The sequence below is a fragment of the Alosa pseudoharengus genome, unplaced genomic scaffold (genome assembly GCF_046254945.1).
Source record: "Alosa pseudoharengus isolate Yale_2024_CS ecotype anadromous, Long Island Sound unplaced genomic scaffold, YU_APseudo_1.1 YU_APseudo_1.1_scf_20, whole genome shotgun sequence".
NCBI lineage: Eukaryota > Metazoa > Chordata > Actinopteri > Clupeiformes > Clupeidae > Alosa > Alosa pseudoharengus.
The window spans coordinates 8,577,424-8,597,675 of NW_027468664.1; the positions used below are offsets into that span (position 1 = coordinate 8,577,424).

At 50.1% G+C, this 20,252-nt stretch overlaps 1 protein-coding gene across 1 annotated transcript in view; it reads right to left on the reverse strand.

Annotated features, from left to right (window-relative positions):
• The window catches only part of plxna4 (plexin A4), a gene marked incomplete at its 5' end in the record, with an annotated part of 231,216 nt that overhangs the window by 21,156 nt on the left and 189,808 nt on the right, over positions 1 to 20,252 (reverse strand). The window contains 5 exons of the mRNA XM_076297508.1: positions 3,755 to 3,858; positions 8,226 to 8,385; positions 9,794 to 9,940; positions 12,547 to 12,613; positions 18,737 to 19,005. Of these exons, the coding sequence (XP_076153623.1) occupies positions 3,755 to 3,858; positions 8,226 to 8,385; positions 9,794 to 9,940; positions 12,547 to 12,613; positions 18,737 to 19,005 (747 nt within the window). The remainder of the gene's footprint in view (positions 1 to 3,754; positions 3,859 to 8,225; positions 8,386 to 9,793; positions 9,941 to 12,546; positions 12,614 to 18,736; positions 19,006 to 20,252) is intronic.

Sequence of the window (20,252 nt, forward strand, 5' to 3'; positions counted from 1 at the left end):
CTCTAACAAAAAAGGTTGATTTCTCTTCTCATATCTCAATCTATAAAAACATTTGTACAAATTCTCTACACAGACAGAGGCCCGTGTTTTAGCACGACATATTACAAAGCTCATCTCAGCCGCCTTTGAAGACACTGGCTCCCTGCTTTAATACTGTCTCCCTTTGCCAGGTGTTACGATGACCAAAAAAAAATCAATCAGATATGCAGCGTGGAACAGACTTGTGTGATGTTTGCCTGACTGTGATGGGGAGAGAGAGCAAGAAGGCACCTGTTCCCATAGATACAGATACCCATGGATAAGGCCAGATCTGTACGATCCTGTCGGGGTGGTCAGAGAAGCCGCCCAGATCATATTAAGATCAGGAGCATCCCTGGCCGAGATAGAGAAACATATTAATAAAATTGACCCGCCCCAATCTCTGGCCCAATGGAATTTTCTAGGCCACCAGACAGTGGATTGGGAACGTACAGACAAAATTGGTCTGTGTGTCTGTGTGTCTCTGTGTGTGAGTGTCTGTGTGTCTCTGTGTGTATCTCTCTCTCTCTCTGTGTGTGTGTGTGTGTGTGTGTGTGTGTGTGTGTGTGTGTGTGTGTGTATACTGTCACTGAACTGATTCAGTTAATGTTTTGCCAGCACCAAAATCACTACACAATAGACAATCCCACCTAGCAGGAGTGAATAGTAAGAGTGAGAGTGAGAGTAAGAGTTAGAGTAAGAGTTAGAGTAAGAGAGGGAATGCAAGAGAAGGAGATGGAGAGTGTGACTGACACAAGCAGAACAGAGACATTGAGTACATGTGAGAAATGCATACCAAGCTTGATGAAAGGATACTGGTTGAGTCTGTGATGACAGAGATAGAAAGAAAGAGAAAAAGAAACAGAGCAACACAGTAGATGGCCATGGAAGAGAGAGAGAGAGAGAGAGAGAGAGAGAGAGAGAGAGAGAGAAAGAGAGAGAGAAAGAGAAAGAGAGAGAGAGAAAGAGAAAGAGAGAGAGAGAGAGAGAGAGAGAGAGAGAGAGAGAGAGAGAGAGAGGAGAGTGGTACATGAGGGACAGAAAGTGCGACAGGAAAAGGCTAAATGAAAATGGAAACAGAGAGAGTTGGGGGACAGACAGATGGAGGTAGAGTGGTGGCCCTGAGGCATGCACACTCCACACACACACAGACACACACACACACACACACACACACACAAACACACACACACACACTCCACACACACACACACACACACACACACACACACATACACACACACACACACACACACACACACACACACACACACACACACACACACACACACTTCTCCCTGAGTGCTAACAGGCCTTTGAGTGTCTGATAGCGTTTTATATTTTTGGTCAAGGATAAGGTGCCCTCCCCATCTGAAAATGAATTAACTTCTGTCTTCATTATCTCATCTCCGATTCCAATCAACTCCTAATCCATTCTCAGCTTGCCTCTCCCACACCCACGCAGCTCTGGGTGACATTTCATTTAAGCGCCTTGTGGACCCTCTCCCTCCCTCCCTCCCTCCCTCCCTCTCTCTTTCCCTCCCTATCTTCCCTTAGCCTCACTATTCTCCCCCTCTTCCTCCCCTCCCTAAAAAAAGGAGAAACTCATTTGGAGGGGTTGGCTGGCTTACCCAGGAAATTATTTACACCTTAATGAACAGCAGGCTGATTTTATCTCTGCCATCAGTCCCAGTCAAAACAGACAGACATGGCGCGAGAAAACAGTCTGGACAGAGGACTAAACTGACAGACCCTTATCAATGTAATTGTGGTTGTCTTTATGATTGAGAGTGGGGGCTGATTGTCTGTTCACAACTCTCTCTCTCTCTCTCTGTGTGTGTGTGTGTGTGTGTGTGTGTGTGTGTGTGTGTACATGCTGTCGATAGTCCATCTGAGTGACACTTCAGATGCTATCTGGTAGGGCTGCCAGTGGGTTGCCAGTGGACACCCCTGACCCTCCCCCACCCCACCCTCACCACCCCTTATCCTGACTGACTTACTCCTGGAGGAAGGGTCACTGTCAATCAAGCCCTGCTCCTCTAAGTGACCTGGAAGTGCTTGTGCCGTGGAGTCTTTCACACACACACACTGAAAGGTCATGGGGGCAACCAAGGTCACTGCCAGAAGCCGTAATGAGGAGGGAATGGGGCAGACAAGGAGGCCATCATCACCTGTCCTATAATTTGGGATGACTGACAATCGCCTTCCAGGTCAGAGACAGAATGGTGTCAGAGCCGGGAGTTCATTTACCACAGGGGGGCAATTATTATGGCATCCCGTCATACTGGTGTGGGCAAATAAAACTGACATAAATACCTTAATAAGAGCTAAAAAAAACAGTCTTGCCTGGGAAATCACTTTAGAACCTCATTATCAGGCTTTCAACTTCACAAGCTGCCCCAAAGAGTCTCCTTGTTCTACCAAAAAAAAATTACCTTACAAGATCCGACAAAAGTACCTTTTACAGACCAAAGAAACAATAGCTCTGTTTGCCAAAGTCTTCAAAGGCTTCGCCTAAAGCAATTAGATGAAGATCTGGAGATTCAAAGCACAGATAATGTGAATCCGCGTTTGCCTTTCTCATCTGCTTCCACGTTCAGAAAGGTGTGAGCTATTACTGAAACAGATCGGAACATGATAGCCAGGCAATTCCGCATGGGTTATTATCAGAAGTCATTAACAACTCGGCATCACCTAAACAAAAGGAACGCATGGCTGCGTACGATGGCATGTCCCAGTGCTGTCAGCAGACATATTTAGAGACAGCTGAAGACGACTCTTAAAATAGAAACAAACAGCCTCTGTGCCTCCCTCCTGTCGAACCCATTTTACTCTCCCAGGGCCCAGAAGATTTCATGAAGTCAAATCAGAAACACATTTCTTATTCAAAGCTCTATTTTTTATTTGGTGTCTGCTTATAAAATAGTTCTTTTTATTGACTGATTTATTTTTCTGTCTTTTTAAATCAGTGGTAGCTGCATCTTGCCAATATAGTCGTGCATTTCCTCCTAAACAAAGAGAAACACGAGCGGCGCGCCTGGAGAACATTGGCAACATCAAACGCCGCTGAACTCCAAAAGACCTGCGCCGCCGCGTTCCCGAGGCAGAGAGGAGGAATCAGCTGAACAAACGCACACAGAACAAAAACACATGTAACGCACCGTAAATAAACTCCAGGCATGGAGGTTTGAGGTGCGATTTGATGAGATTGCCAGGGCACAAAAAAAAACCCAATGTTTCTTGGATTGAGAGAGAAAGCCTCTATCCTTCTACGAATAGACATTTTTATCCAAAATGAATGACGGCACAGTGAATTATTAAATTTTCATCAGTATGTGTGTTTCCTGGGTAACGACCCCATGACCTTTATGTTGTTATCACCCTGCTCTAGCAGTTGGGCAATAAAGAGCACTTCTTCCCACCACTTCACCTGAGAATATCACCACCTCAGCTATGCTTTGCGGAGGCCACACACACATCTCGCTGTCAGAAGACCACACACACTGGCCGCCTCATTAAAGACCCGTGTTCTCTCTCTGAGCTCACCTGGCCATTAGCCATCCGCACACAAAGTTCTAGAAAATTCCATGTGACACCTTCTCGTGACACCTCTATATCTGACTCCTGAGCTCAGTTTAAGAGGCGGCGGTGATATTTTAATGCCAGCGGGGAGTGGTGGGGGCGCCTCGCGCTGAGAGTGCCCATACAGGGAGAGGGAAGCGTGGGCGTTCTGTACCTGGTAGTGTGCCAGCATGTTGAGTCGCTTCCAGTCGCTCTCGATCTTGGTAGTGACGTCCTCGTCCATCAGGATGACGCGCACCCCTCTACCCTGGCGCCACTCTGTAGGAGAGAGAGAGAGAGAGAGAGAGAGGGAGAGAGGGAGAGAGGGAGAGAGAGAGGGAGAGAGAGAGAGGGAGAGAGAGAGGGAGAGAGGGAGAGAGAGGGAGAGAGAGGGAGAGGGGGAGAGAGAGAGGGAGGGAGAGAGGGAGCAGAGGGTCATTTAGGTAAACCACTGCTGCACTTTGCTCAGTGAAAAGTAAGACACGCTGCTCTGTAAGCGATGAAGGACAGTGACGTCAAGCGCGGAGCCGATGCTTCACCACATGACTCCCGCAGCGTGGAGTGCACTGCGCTAAGCAGCTCCACAGGATGTGCCAGAAGAGATGCTTATCTGTGGGACGCAGAGTCCTGGAAACAGCCCTCCACTTGCAGCTTTGGCACCTTCCTGAAAGGACTTTTTGCGCTCCGGACGCTTTTACTTGGACACTCGATTCTGTGGAGCTGAAAAGAGCACGAAAGGAGCCGCGAAAGGAAAAGAATTTTGTCTCGCCAAACTTTTATGTTCAAAAGAGAATGGCAGAGTTTGTGACAAAAGAGATTACAAGAGAGAAAGATGGAGACTGAGAGAGAGGGGGATGAGAGAGAGAGAGAGAGAGAGAGAGAGAGCTGCAGTGCTGTGCCAAGCAGAGAAGAATGAGGTGTGGAGAGAAAGGAGAGCGAGCGAGCGAGGGATAGAGAGAGAGAGAGGGGGAGGTAAATTAATCACCCACTCTGCTCTTTGTTAGAGAGCCTGGGCTGCTCGGAACGCTGGATCGATCGGCATGATTACAGGCGCCGCTGAAAGCCACTTCCTTTTTCATCTGCAGCGGGCTGCGGCGCTCTGTCCTAACAACCCCATCGACCACACTAAGCTTCCCCGCCGCGCTGCAGCACCACGCCACACCACACCGCCCGCTCACTGCTATTACCCAGAATGCCGCAGAGATGGAACACAATCTGGTCCATTCGCACCTACGCCGTCCACCTCTCTGAAACCGCTGTACAACAGCACCCCGCCCTCCTCCCCCTAGTGAAATAATTTGACTGATAAAATAAAAAAACTAAACAAAAAACAACTAAACCCTTTTGTGAGACTAGACATATGTTCTTGTCATAAAGTATTACGCTCAGGCCAGGGGAGCTTGCCTTTGTTCAAGTGGGTTGTCTATTTTTGTCTCTAGCAAATGAGCAACAAGAGCCTCCTCACCATGTGAACCCTGGAGCTCCTATCTGCCATTCAGATCACGAAATCAGATCACAAAACAAGGCAGGGGAAAAAGAAAAGAAGAAAGAAAAGAGACAAAGAAACAAAAAACAAGAGAGAACAGGGTGGATGTTTCAGGACGAAGAGAAGAAAAGTGGGGTGTCAGATCCCCAGGAAAGCCTCCCATTGTCTGATTCATCTTAACGCAGTACAGTACAGTACAGTACAGTGCAGTGCGCCTTCCCCTCTCCATGCTAATGAGATACGCCACCAGCACGGGCAGAATAAACAAAGGAAAAGTACATTGCCAGAGAGGGAGGGAAAGAAAGAAAGAGAGAGAGAGAGAGGAGGATAGAGAAAAAGAATGAAAAGGAAGACAGGGGAGTGGAAATATGAAATGAATCATAAAAAAAGCAGAGCAAGCGGAGATTGCCCCGATTCCCAAATCCGCTCTCTTTCGCCGTGCGACGCCACGGGAGGGAGATAAGAAGTTTGAGGCCACAGTGGAGGAGGGCTGGATTGTGTGTGTGTGTGTGTGTGTGTGTGTGTGTGTGTGTGTGTGTGTGTGTGTGTGTGTGTGTATGTGTGTGTGTGTGTGTGTGTGTGTGTGTGTATGTGTGTGTGTGTGTGTGGAGAGGGGGGGGGGTGAGTTGTGGTGGGGGAGAATGGGGGTTGAAGGTGACTCCAGATGACAATGCGACGCTGAGAGAGATATGGTGTGAAACATCGACAGGGAGAGAAGAGGGGGGTTGTGGGAAGCAGGAGGACTGATCCTGCAGCAGCCACAGAAAAGTGAGGAGGGGAGATGGAGAGATATCAGATGGGGCTCTTGTGTTTGGTGTTTGTGTGTGTCTATGCGTGTGTGTGTGTGCATGTGTGTGTGTGTGTGTGTGTGTGTGTGTGTGTGTGTGTGTGTGAATGCTCACTCATGCTTTGTTCTCACACCTTGTAGCCCTCACTCTTGCTCGGCAGGCCCTTGTGGGCGAGCGTGACAGGGAGAATTAAAAGCGAAGCCGGGGACAGAGGCGCGCCTGTCCAATTTGTTCCGGGAGTGCGGGGGTGAGATGGGCTGGGTGGCGGGCGGGGGGTGAGATGGGCTGGGTGGCGGGCGGGGGGTGAGATGGGCTGGGTGGCGGGCGGGGGTGAGATGGGCTGGGTGGCGTAGGGGTGGCGTGGGGAGCTGCTGGCACAATCCCATTATCTTTATCTGGAGCGCCGCATCACTGCGGGGGGGAAACGGAGCCTGGGCCTCGGAGACCAAGGGCCATGCGTCTCATGGAATGCCAAAGAATCTCTCTCTCTCTCTCTCTCTCTCTCTCTCTGTCCAACCGCCCCTTTTCCTCTTTTGTTTAGATGCTTTCTTGTCAAACAAGACCTCCTCCTCCACACACACACACACAAACACACACAGACACACACACACACACACACACACACACACACACACACACACAAACACACACATCTTCTCATCTCCCATTGGGCCCCCCCCCCCCTCCCCTCCACTTCCACCTCTAGCCCACCTAAGCAGACTCCCTCTCTCACAGCGTCTGCCCCAGATGACGACTAAACAAAGAGGTAGAGAAACGGGGGGAAAAAACCCTTCCAATTCTCGGCCGTAATAAAGGAATAATAAAACAACGCGTGCGCACGCCCGCCGGGGCCCATAAAACAATTTCACAGAGCCAATGCTCGTCAAAAGGGCTAAAACAATTTCTTCACTTATCGCCCCGACGTTCCCCCCTTGTGGAAACACTATCATCTCTCCACGGCAGCCTATAAATATGCTATTACTCCAAAGACAAAGACAAAGAAACAGAAAAAAAACAGCAGACCTTAGAAAAAACCCAAGAGGGGAGTGGGAGTGATGCAGTAATCCATAAAAAAGGTGACGGGTTTACAGGCATCTCAGGCCCAGCAGAAATCGACGGTTGTAGACGCAGGGAGAAGATGAGAGAGGTGTGTGTGATAGACTAGCATCTGTTTGCATGTAAACCCACAGAGTGGGGCTACGCTCGCCTTTATGTCAAGACTGAACGAGGCGTTTATTAGCATGGATAACATGCTGGGGATATCATGGGAGTGCGTAAAAAATAAAGCCCTCTTTTTTTTTTTTCAACTAGATGAACCAGTCAAGGCTGTGGAGCATTCCAGGAGGGGAAAATCCTAAATGAAAAACAGCATTTTGTTTGCCAAAAGCAGGAGAGAGAGAGCCCAAGAGAAAAAGAGGAAGAGAGAAAGTAGAGAGGGAGAGAGGGAGAGAAAGAGAGAGAGAGGGAGGGAGCTGGTCACCTTGAAATGCACCTCCCACTGATGTGGAGTTCCAGCTAACCTGACCGATTGCCTGATCAATTGCCAGATCTGGGGGGCCACTCGACTTGGCTTGGGGGGGGGGGGGAGAGGGAAGAAAAAATAATCGATGTTGAGTTTCGCGGGGAAAGAGCAATCACGGCAAATACACAAGTAAGCCGGCGAGCGAGGGCTGGGCACGCGCTAAACAACTCTTCAAGCTCGGGGTCGAGTGTCTCCATCATTACAAGGCCTCAGCCACCACCTAACTGCCCCCCGCCCCCCACACCCCCACCACCCTTCCACACCCCCCGCCTGTCGATAGCCAGAGTGAGAAGCCACCTGCCTCGATTTCTCTGCCCCACTCAGCACACAGTCGAGAGGGCAGTCGACGAGAGGAAGACTCTCTGCTCCATCTCCTCCACCATTTAAAAGCACCTCTGCTCTTAACCACAGAGACATGGCTTGTTGTTCACTTTGCTCAGAGGCCCCATCATCAGCGCTGAACGGGAAGATCGAGTCTTCCTCTGCGACGGAGCGCTGACCAATTTCTGACCCTTTTCCTCTTATCTTGCCTCCAGACAGCCGGCACTTTGATGGACCCGGGGCCAATGATCACGGCTCTTATCCTGTCTCACCATCAGCTCCTTGGGGCTGGAGATGAGTGGCCACGACATTTCACTCACACTTTCTGAGCCCTTCAAGCGCGCCGTCGCAGAGGACAGACGAGGAAAGTGAGGGGGCCAGTCTGTCACAACCCTGTGCCCGTTAACAGCCAGGCAGGTTAAACGGTTGCTATAAAAGTGAGTGGATGCGAAATGCATGGCATTTATGATCATGTTAAGAGTGTGTGTGTGTGTGTGTGTGTGTGTGTGTGTGTGTGTGTGACTCTTACCCAGGTCCATGTCGGAGGCCTTCTGGCGGTGGGAGTAGGGCACGTTCTTGTAGATGGCGTCCAGAATCTTCTCCTTCACCTGGCTGATGGTGTCGCAGTTGAGCACCTTGACCTGGATCTCCGGGCTCTTCTCGTTGTCAGGATGGATGCAGTTCACCACCTGCAGCAGAGCCAGAGAAGAGCAACTCACTTCAGTCATAAACATCATAAGCCGAGCAAAGCATTCGGAATAACACAGAAAATAATTAAATCATTAAATCATGTCAAGTAAGGTTTGTTTACAAATTTTTTTTTTTTTAAAATCCAGCAGCTGTTTACCAAAAGAAATAGGTGGAGACATGAAGGCAACCCACGGTGTCTATGAAGTGTTCTCGTCAATGTCAAAAACTCACTTTGGATTTTTGAAGCAGAGCTTTTTCAAATGTAATTTGCAATATACAGCCCTCCATTTAACTCGTTAAGTCAGCACGCGTGATATAATTCTAAAAACTTGATGAATTTCCAGCGGTGACACTTTCAACTGTCAAGCAATGGCAGGTGAATTTCCTCCTGTAATTGCATGTAAGAGGAGGAGCAGGGGGTGGTGGGGTGGGGTGGGGTATTCAGACAACTGGCCACCACAGGGGAGCTGACATCACTCACCAACCTGAGCCTCCATCGCCCCGCAATTAAGCCGCTAATTATCACCATCATATTCGTCATTCCTCTTTTGTGATGATGATGATAATGATGACGGCGATGCTGAGGAAGAGGATGATGATGATGATGATGATTGCCGTCGTGCCGCTGTCGCGCCGCTCGTCCGTAGACGTAATTACACGGTTGGCTAGCGCGAAAGACGGTCCGCGGTGGGAAAAAGAGGGAATAAATAATTTTATGGCCTTCCTCCGAGCCGTTATGGGCGGCCACTGTAGTCCATCACGAGGCTATAAGCGCACCTTGTAAAAGAGCAGACGGCAGATAACTATATATTCTCCCGGAATGGAATGTCATCGACTGCATGCTCCAAGACTATGTCTGAATCTAGGAATGTAACGGAACCTAGCGCTATCGTTTTCTACCTAGGCACTGGAATGCTCTGCTTTCTTGTTTTGCAGGCGGTGCAGGAAAAGCGAGGTCAGGTTTGATGCGGTTTGTTTGTGTCTCTCTCTTCCTCTCGATTTGAGACTGAGAGCACATCGCAGGTCATCAGATCTCCAGCTTTAAATGCAGAGCAGAGTCTCATCTCATGGTAAACAACATCCTGCTACAGAATATCTAATCAGGCTGGCTATATCTTTGTCTAGACACACACACACACACATACACACACACACGCACGCACACACACAAACATCCACGCGCACACACGCACGCACACACACACAACACCCATAACAACGTTCCCTTAGGAATCATTCGCCACAAATTAACTCATTCATTTCCTACCATAAGGTCAAGACACCACCCATCTCTAAGTTAATGAAATCCCCTTTAACCCCTTCATAGAACCACCACCCATCTCCGTCAGTTCTGCTCTGTGCTTAAGGGACTGGGGTTTGATGAGGACGCCGGAGTCTGGACCGTACCAGAGTCTTGTAGTCGATCTGCTGTCGGATGAGCTTGTCCTCACTGAGGGAGTAGCGGGCCTCTCCCGTGATGGAGTCGATAGGGCCTTTCTCCATCTGCTGCTTGATGGCACAGAACAGGGAGAAGAGGGGCTCGCCGGCACACTCCTGAAACACACACACACACACACACACACACACACACACACAGAGAGAAAAAAAGTCACTCTCCATCACGATCCTAGCCTAAAAGCATGGGTTCTTTTTTTTCCCCCGAGCCTGTGTGTTGAAAATGGAAAGTACATTCAGATGGATGTTCTCATGCGGCTGAAGTGACTCTCTCTGCGGGCACCATTTGGGCACTTTCACCTGGCCCCGCTCGCCGCTCAATCCCCATAACTGGCATGGATGCGGGTAGCTTTGAGAAGCGGCCGCTCTGCCGGTCGCCGCTGCCTGCTATATTTGGCTGAGTGCTAAACAGCAGCGCTGGCGCAAGCTGACTGAAAGTGCGCTGGCCCAAGTCCACCGCAACCAATAAAAAAGCAGCGATAAATTCACTGCAGTTTGTGTCACCTCCAAAACATCATTTATCTCAGCCAAGCCCCCCCCCCTAAAACAAAGGAAGGGATTGATTGACAGCGATGGGGACGCCATGGTAATAAATGACTGTGTCTCTCCTGATAGAGTAAGCGGAGACTCAGTTGTTTTCCTCAGTGCCATCACTCATTAGTTTGGAGGAGTCACTGCGCCACGGCGCAGACAGTAAAGAGGCCAACGTGAGGATTCGTTAAGCTGGACTCAGCTCTGAGGTGTGTCATTGGCATGACAGGCTGCTGTTTGTCAGCCTCCGCCAACACCCTGTGACTAGGAAGAGAGGATGAGAGCGATGGAGGAGGAGAGGAGAGGTAGAGGTGGTGCGTCAGGTAGGTGCAGAGAGGAAGAGAGAGTGTGAGAGAGAGAGAGAGAGAGAGAGAGAGAGAGATGCGGAGGGAGGGAGAGTGAGAGAGAGAGAGAGAGATGCGGAGGGAGGGAGAGAGAGACAGAGAGATGCGGAGGGAGGGAGAGCGACAGGTGGAAGGGAGGAGAGAGCTATCAGTAAGCCGGAGCTCACTTAGGAATGTACACCTACAGAGGCCTGATTAAAGCCCCGAGATGGATCACCACTGCATGCAGGCCAATCTTGGTGTGGTGCGCATCCTAATTTAAAGTGTATGAGTATGTGTGTGTGTGTGTGTGTGTGTGTACATGTGTGTGAGTGTGTTTGTGTGTGTGTGTGAAAGAGAGAGAGGGGAGAGAGAGAGAGAGAGAGAGAGAGAGAGAGAGAGAGAGAGAGAGAGAGAGAGAGAGAGAGAGAGAGAGAAGAGCAGGTGTCTCTGAAACTGGAGTCTATGAGTATGAGTATGTGTGTGTGTGTGTGTGTGTGTGTGTGTGTGTGTGTCAGTAAGTAGCAGCTGCAGCTGCTGATGACCCTCTAGGGGTCCGTCTGAGCGGAGCTGCTGCTGCTGCTGCCCCCTCCTCTCCTCCCCTCCCCTCGGCATGATTGTGTCTGAGCGTTGAGGGACGCGAGGGCAGTGGGACACCGTCCCCGCCCCAACATGGCCTCCATCCTCTCGAGCCGTAATGGCCGCCCAAACTGTGGCCAGTGACCCGGGCCTTCCAGCACAGATGGTTGGGAGAAGAAGATAGACGCGTGACAAGCCAGGGACAAAGGCAGAGGCAGAGGGCTGTGGCCTCACCGCTGATGAGTCTGTTTTGATACGATGTGAATGCCAAGGAGGGCAGTCTGGCGGCACGCCGCATGAGCTGTTAAACAGCGTGCTATTGTCACAACCGCATCACCGCGCAGGGCAATACCCATGTAGACACAGAGGCCTAGGACTGGAGATGTGGACACCTACAGGTAAGTGCCAGAAACAAATATGCTCATGCAAACAAACACGCTCACACATTTGCATGAGCATGCACACAACGCGCACACACACACACACACACACACACACACACACACACACACACACACACACACACACACACACACACACACACACACACACACACACACACAAACACACACACACACACAGTTTAAACTCCACATGACCTCCATTTAAGCAGACGGAGTAGACATGAAAGGAAAATAGTGTGAAGCGATGAGGACAGAAAGACTGCAGAGGAGGCAGGGGTGAGCAGAGAGAGAGAGAGAGAGAGAGAGAGAGAGAGAGAGAGAGAGAGAGAGAGAGAGAGAGAGAGAGAGAGAGAGAGAGAGAGAGAGAGAGTCTGAATTACTCCTCTCCCCCGTGCTGATAGCTAAAGTGATTAGACACATTTTGAGGGAAGCAGAGATGGAGTCTGCTGGCTCATTATAGCCCTTTGAAGATACAGGAGTCAGCAAGTCTCCTGTCCCCCGACACCACACACACACACACACACACACACACACACACTCAAACACAAACCTTTACACACACATATACTCTCTCTCTCATACACACATCCTCACAGAAGTTCTCCCTCTCAAAGCACCCCCCCCCCCACACACACACACACACACACACACACACACACACACGTCCACAGGTACGCAGTGCTGCATCAGTGCCTCTGCTCTCCTCTGCCCCACCCCTCAGCACCTCTCGTGGGCAGGAGAGCAGTTAGTGAGTTCCTAGTGCCACCCTCTCTCTTCCAGCCCCTCTGTGGCACTGACTGAGCCCCTGCTCACAGCCTGATAAGACCCTGAACCATCCACCCTGTGCCTCCTCACAGGCCCCTCTTACCTTCAAGAACTTGTACAGCAGGAACGTGAACCAATTGGTCAGCATCTTCTCCGCCACAGACTCGGTTCTGCAAAGGAGCAAAACACAGAAGGTTTTATATCAGGATCACATCATTATCTCCATTTAAAAAAAACTAAATGATCACTGTTACAACAGATTCAATGTATGCAATACAAAGTAACTTTGTTATTAATGGAGGAACACCTCAAGGCTCTGCTTAGTACCACAACTGGAGGTTAGTTAGCAGTAGGCTTTAATGTTGAACGGCCCTCAGGTGAACAGAAAATGACTTTCGTAACCAAACACTTAGCGCCGTTACCAAATACTGACACTATTGCGATCATAATAAGCGGGGTTTTTGTTTTGTTTTGTTGTGACACCGAGTGAAACGTAATTGTGCGAGAACCTCTCCCGGCCTGACTGAATGCGGCGCTGTGATGGTTGATCTGTGCGCCACGGCCCCTCGTCCCCTGTCCTGCCTGGGGGCTGAGCACATAATCTACGCCGCTTTGATGCGGGCGAACCAATTAAAAGGCCTTTATGTGATCCTGGCGGATTGATGTCAGTCGGGCCTCAGACAGCGTGTAATAACACTGGCCTTGTTATTAACTCACACCGAGACAACAGATCCCATTACAATGGGAGGCCACTGGACGGGATGGGCAGGGGGGCACACACACACACACACACACAGACACACACACACACACACACAGACATACACACACACACACACACACAGACACACACAGACACACACACACACACACACACACACACACACACACACACACACACACACACACACACACACACACACACACACACACATACACACACACACCCCGCCCTGCCATCCCAACAGTAGGGGCCGTGCAGCAGGGGGCCTGTCTCCGTGGCTGATATGCATATGTGATTATTATGGGATAATAGCAGGAGGGGAGGGGCTGTGAAATTGGAGAGGGGGAGATCGGATATCCTCATACACAAAGTTGATGGGTGTGTGGGGGGTTGTGGAGGTGGGAGTGTGTGTTGTGTAGTTTGGGTGTGTGTGTTTGTGGGGGCGGGGGGGGGGGGGTTGTGCAATTCAGTGGAGTGTGGGTAATCTGCCAAGGATTCCATCCCTCAGTGAGCTGTGGCAATGGGCATCAATATTTCAGGATTAGGCTATTGTGTGCAGCACACGTGTTGGGTGGGGAGAGAGGGGTGGGGGTGGTAGGGTGGTTTTGGGATGCCTGAGTGGTCCCGATGCCCCACTGTTTCAGCTGCCACCTGCCCGTCCCCACCCAATTCAGAGGCTGGAGAGGGTGAGGGGTGAAGAGTTGTGTGTGTGGAGAGGGGGGTGTGCACATGGTGGGAGTTTATGGGGTATCCATGCCAATGAGCTGGCAAACACCTCCCCCCCCCTCCCTCCCGTGTGAGAGTTGGCACCAGCACACCTGGTGGGGATTAACTTCCTCTTGTTCCACCGCCACACTTTCATACGCCGCTGCTGCTGCTGCTGCCGCTGCCGCCGCCACCACCCAAAATGAAAGTCCCCATCCAGAGAGGTCAGTGGGGTCACGTTTCATCTTCCCTTTCATGTCTTTCCCTGTTCCTCTGCTTCCAAAGCTCCCCGCTCATGCACACACCCCTCGACCATTACCCAGCAGCCCGCTCTCTCCGCCTGCCTGCCTCTACTCCGCCTGCCTCTACTCCGCCTTCGCTCCATCCTCCTCCCGTCGCCCCGTCTCCCCTGTAATCATGCACACCTCCGACTGATTTTCAAACGCTCGCCGATCTATTCTCTTCATCAGCGGGACGACGTTATTAAAAAGAAAAGAAGAATAAAAGAACAGCGGGTGAGGGAAGAAGTGGGGGGGGGGGCGTCCCTGCAGAGAAAGCGAGGGAGCAAAAGAAAGAGAATGAGAGAGAGAGAAGAATAGAGGGAGGAGTATATCTGGCTGGATTTCCCCCCCTTTTTTAAATTGTTTTCACCTCGTCTTCCACTGTTAGCGATAGCGCTGCTGTTCTGTATGTAGCGTCATCCGGCCGCTGTAATCACCCGCTCTGGCTGGGCCTTAGCTGCCGCGCTCACGCGTGACCTCTGAGCCACAGCAGGGACCGGCCGACCAACCGACCGACGCACACAAACATTTCTGCAGTGCAACACCGCGACTCTCTCAGTGTTAACTAGGTTTCCTGGACGCTATGTGATTCTGCAGCGTCAAGGGAGTGTAGCATTGCGCTAGTGCTGGCACCAGGAAAGCTACTGGCGTACAACACAGAGTGAAGAACATAGAGAGAAGAGAGAGAGAGAGAGAGAGAGAGAGAGAGAGAGAGAGAGAGAGAGAGAGAGAGGGAGAGAGAGAGAGAGTGAGAGAGAGGGAGAGAGGGAACAATGGGGGGGTAGAGATGGACAGATAAAATGAGAAACAAAGAGACAGAAATGATAAAAGAGAATATGATAGTGGAAAAGAGATTGTGAATAAAAAAAAAAAAAAACAGGCCAACTATGTGAACGCACTGGGAGGGAGCTTTTTAAGCGATAGGTGCTTCGTTACCCATGACTACCCCGCCGTTTTCCACAGGAATGCCATGCCAAGCGGAGCACCGTGCCACGGCAGATGTGGGCTGGGGGCATCGCTATGTCGAACAGGGCCACGGCCCATAAACCAGACGGCGCCATGAATCTTCCGCCTCATCTCGGGCACCAGCTGCGTCGCCCGTTACCGCCAGCGCCCCCCTCCATCCCAACCGAATCCGTGGCGACCGTCTCCCTGACACCGCCTAGACACTATCCTGCCATCCTTTAAGAGCCTCTCGTAACCGAGCCCTGTGGTTAATCACACGGCAGCTAGTGCTCGGTATGAAAACAGCGAGACATCCAGCACTGCAGCATGTTCAATGATTAATATTACATGTGTAGCGCTAATTCATTCATGAGCGTTAATGTGTACTCCTCTGTGGCTTTCGCTGTTTTGCTGCAGATAAGTTTTCGGTCATATATCTGTGCCAGGCCTACGTGTTGGTGTCCCTCCGTCTTATTATATTCATTCCTTCTTTTCTTTCTCTCTCTCTCTCTCTCTCTCTCTGTGTATTTCTCTTTGTCTGTCGCTCCCTGTTATTTTTGCCTGCCGAGGGGAGAGCAGGAGTGGATGATTCGCAGGCTCCCTGCATTGCTGGCACGTTCACTGACACTGAGCTGAATCCCCCTGAAAAATAAGGGGAGGTGGGGCTGGTGGGGTGGGGTTGGTGGGGTGGTGTGTGTGTGTGTGTGTGTGTGTGGGGGGGTGCTTCTCTTAAGCAAACAGGCAGCTGCACACACTGGCACACCCTCCTCCAGCCACTCCTCAAATCATATGTGTTATGGGACACAGCGTGAAGTCAGAAATGATTTCAATTTCCCACTCGGGCTCACGCCGAGAAGATTGGCCATATGACGCGGTGCTGGAGACCGACTGTGTTACCCCTGTGCCCCCTCCCCCTTTACCCCCCCCCCTCCCCCCAACACACACACACTCACACACACACACACACACACACACACACACACACACACACACACACACATCCACCATCACAACAGATAATCCTCAAGGCATAATCACAGACACATCTTTATTGTTGTGAGACTCGGGGTGTTTAAGTGTGTGTGTTTATGTGAGTATTTGTGTTTGGGCGTGTGAGGGCTTGTGTGTGTGTGTGTGTGTGTGTGTGTGTGTGTGTCACACATTTAGCAGATCATACCTGCTAGTGTGCACTCTGATGAGGGTTTAAGCCGGCGTATGCATTTGGGAGCCACTTTAAGGGTGTACGTGCTGCTTTAACAAGCCTCTAAAACTGCCGCAGACTAAAAAAATAGAGGGACAAGGAGGATCGATCATCCTTATTAATGCACCGTGCCTCAAGAACGAGGGCCGTGGGAGAGGTTATTTTGGTGTGACGAGAGGAGGAGAGGAGAGGAGAGAAGGAGGGAGGAAGGGAATGAGTAAGTGAGAATTGAGAGAGAGAGAAAGAGAGAGAGAGAGAGAGAGAGAGAGAGAGAAGGAGGAGGAGGATGATGGAGAGAGAGCGCGGGAATGCGACAGATGGTTGTGGAAGCCTCTCGTTAGTTAGCGGGGCCCGCTCGCGCGTTAGAGCTCAGGTTGAGATGAGACAGATGGGGGGCGGCAGAGAAAAACGCCAGCGCCCGAGCGTCCATCCCTCCCATGCCAAGAAAAGAAGGGAATGGGGGTGGGGTGGGCAGGGTGGTGTGTGTGTGTGTGTGTGTGTGTGTGTGTGTGTGTGTGTGTGTGTGTGGGGGGTGGACTAGTTGGGAGATGCTGCCAACAACATTGTGTGCTTATACATTTGAAGCATTGATTTAGCAATCACAATCACAATCACAGGGAGAATGAGAAAGAGAGAGAGAGAGAGAGAGAGAGAGAGAGAGAGAGAGAGAGAGAGAGAGAGAGGAAGAGAGAGAGAGAGAAAGAGAGAGAGAGAGAGGAAGGGAAGATGAAGAGAAGGAGGGAGAATCCCTTTTGACAACAGATGAAGCCTCCCTGGCATGGCTGAGTGCCTGTGGGCTGGGCTGGGCTGGGCTGGGCAGGTAGTGCTGCCCTGACAGGCACCTTGTGGTGGAGCATGCTGCACGTCACCAAGGGTCAAGAGGCTTCACGCAGATGCACACTGGGATATTGGAGGAGCAGTTCTCCAATTCTGGAGGTGGAGGACAGTCAGGAGGACATTCTGAGTGATTGGAGACTACGCCTTCGAGTTGGCTGGGAGGGTGGATGCCGTTTCTAAAAAGGCTGATGATTCAAGAGGGATGCACGAATGGGCTCTTTGGTCACTTCTTGCTAAATTACAAAGGGACCTGCATGCATTGCCAGAGTGGCTCATTATCAAAAGCAGGTTAGCGAGTCCTGAGTAAGGAGCAATCACGGGAGAGCCATCGGGGACCGCAGCCCTGGCTGTGCTTGGCAGCAGCCGTCTCCTCAAGTGCCCCCTGAACAGGGTGACTTTGGCAGGGAGTGTGTGTCCTCTGCCTGCCCCTACCTCCCTCCCTCCTCCACCCCATCCACCCCCCCCCCCCCCACTATCTGATGGAGTCCTAGTCAAGATCTTGCTCTTGTTTGCCTCACTGTACTCTGGCTGTGATTAATCTTACCTGTTTACCTGTTTTTGGAACAGGCCAAATTAATCACTCTCTGATGATCGGGGCTGTCATTAAAATCGGCTGCCGTGAAGTGAGGTGCTTTCGAGCTGTCAGCTTTGTTTGATGGCCTGCGCAGGGCATCCTATGGGTGCCGTTATGGGACATAATTAATGTTTCATTAATGTATCATGAGAGTGGCACGGAGGACCAGGGGGTGCACATCTATATCACCCAAGGCATGTGTTTGTCCAGAGGGCTGGCAGGCAGAGATTGGCTGCTTAATGTGTTTATATGGGACAGGTATGGACCTCGGGGGACTTCATAGAGACATATGGGCCTTGATATAGACGTGTGGCGAGACCATGACAGCGTTCAGGCGTTCAAAAGCAGCACTCCTTTTATGTGGAGAAGTCATAAATACAGCCGGGGAGTCGGGGAAAAAAGAGAGAGATGCGATCGTGATGATTGCACTGGGAATTAAGCTTTTTACAGAATTCCCCGCCATTCGGTGGCTTTTTACTGCTCTTATAATTGGATTCGCTGCTAATTAATCCTAATTATATTTTAATCATCTGCGTGGCAGAGCATTTCATGTTCCAGAGGAGGATGTGTGCGTTTCAATGTCACTTAATGCAATTATTCATGCAAAGGTTCACAAGTAACCCAAAGGACGCCACTACAGAGCTGAGGTTGAAAATCCTTTTTGTACTCCTTTCAAAAGAAAGTGTGTCTCGTGTCAGTGTGTGAATGAGTGTGTATGTATGTATGTTTGTATGTATGTGTGTGTATACTGTGTTTGATGTCTGTTTCAAATGATGTGTCTATGATATGCATATGTCTGCATGTATATCAGTCTACTTTAGATGGCTGTGCATTTTCTGTTCATGTTCCATTTCTATGCTGTGTGCACTATGTATTTAGCGCACCTGGTAAGAATATACATACATATACATATACATATACATATGTATATATACATATACATATACAGTACATATACATATATACATATTAAACTGAATGTATATCTGAATATGTACATGCGTCTCTGTCTGTGTGCATCCTCACCTGCGCAGCAGTAGCTTGGGGTGGTTCTTGCTCTCCAGGTTCTTGTCGATGAGGTCGGAGAGCAGGTGCTTGAGCACGTCGGTGGCGTACTCCAGCTTGCTCTGCAGCACGGTCATGATGAGCGAGGCCACGTTGCCGCGGTCGCGCATGGAGAAGCCGCGCTGCGACTCCAGCGTGCGGATGAAGCTCAGCAGGAACACCTTGTTGTTGATCAGCTGCCCGAACACCTTCAGGCCCTTCTCCACCTGCTCCTGCCGGTAGCCGGGAACCTGCAGGCCCAGGGCCAGAACACACAGGGGGAGGGCTAGAAATCACAGCGCCATCTGCTGGGGTGGGGTATATGTTGCATACTTGCTACATATTACACTATGACAATACTGACAAAAGTTCCTCATTAACATCATGTTATGTGTGGTGAAAGTACATTAGTTGGATCAAGCTTCTGATATGTATTATGTGTGTGAAGGTGCAGTAGTTGGATCATGCCGACATTTTGATCTGCCATCACTAGTTCAACAACAAGTCTCTGCACCAAATGGCCCTTCACATGGACACTCCTTTACTGACCTTAATAGATCAAAACATATATTGTTGTTATATTCAGTTGTTCTAATGGGGATTATTTGCATCAGCAGTGGGTAGAGAGACCTCTGCAGTAAATATTTGACAGCATGTAAGCATGAAAGCTTGTGTGAGTGCAGCTTTGCCTTTGGCCTCCTCTTTTTTTAAAAATGGTCTATCAAGCACTGCAACCAAGACCCAAGCTGGTGTCTTTGAAAAGGAACAAGTGCGAGGCAGACTTTAAAGATGATTTTAAAAAGCTCATAGTCTCTCTGATACTGCATACAATTTGCCACATCAATAACCATTAAGCAACAGTCAGTGCCCAGAGCCCAGATGCCTTTTGCCTTCATTAGATCTGATGCTGCTTTAAACTTTCCAGAGAGAGGGATGTTTATTCCAATTAACGCATAATTAATATGGCTTATTATGGCGGGATCTCATCAGACGCGGGAGAGCCACGGCTTGGCATCATGAGACGTGCCGTGCCGAAACGAGGCAAGGAGAAAGACGGGATATTCAATTAGGACTGTCCATCAGCGCCATTAGTCGGGATAAATAACTCCCGCTTCGCTGTTGCCTCCTCTTCATATCGCTTTCTTTTTGCTTTCTCTCTCTCTACACTTTCTCTCCTGCCGTTGTGTCACATGTCATTACTTTTATTAACGAGAAAGTGAGTGTGAGTTTGGAGAGCAGCTCATTATGTTAAAAGACAGAAGAGAGAGGAGAGAGGGAGAGAGGGAGAGTGAGAGAGAGAAAGAGAGAAGGAGCGAGAGAGAGATTGGAGACGAAGCGGAAACCTAATGAGAATCACTGGCTTTTGTTTACTGAGTGTGAACACAAACAGCGCGGTGACAGCTTTCATTTCAATCCCTACCCTGCTGTGTGTGTATTTATACATATCTTTGATAAAGACTTTTGCCGGTTGACTAATGCGACAGTTGAGCAGAAAGTT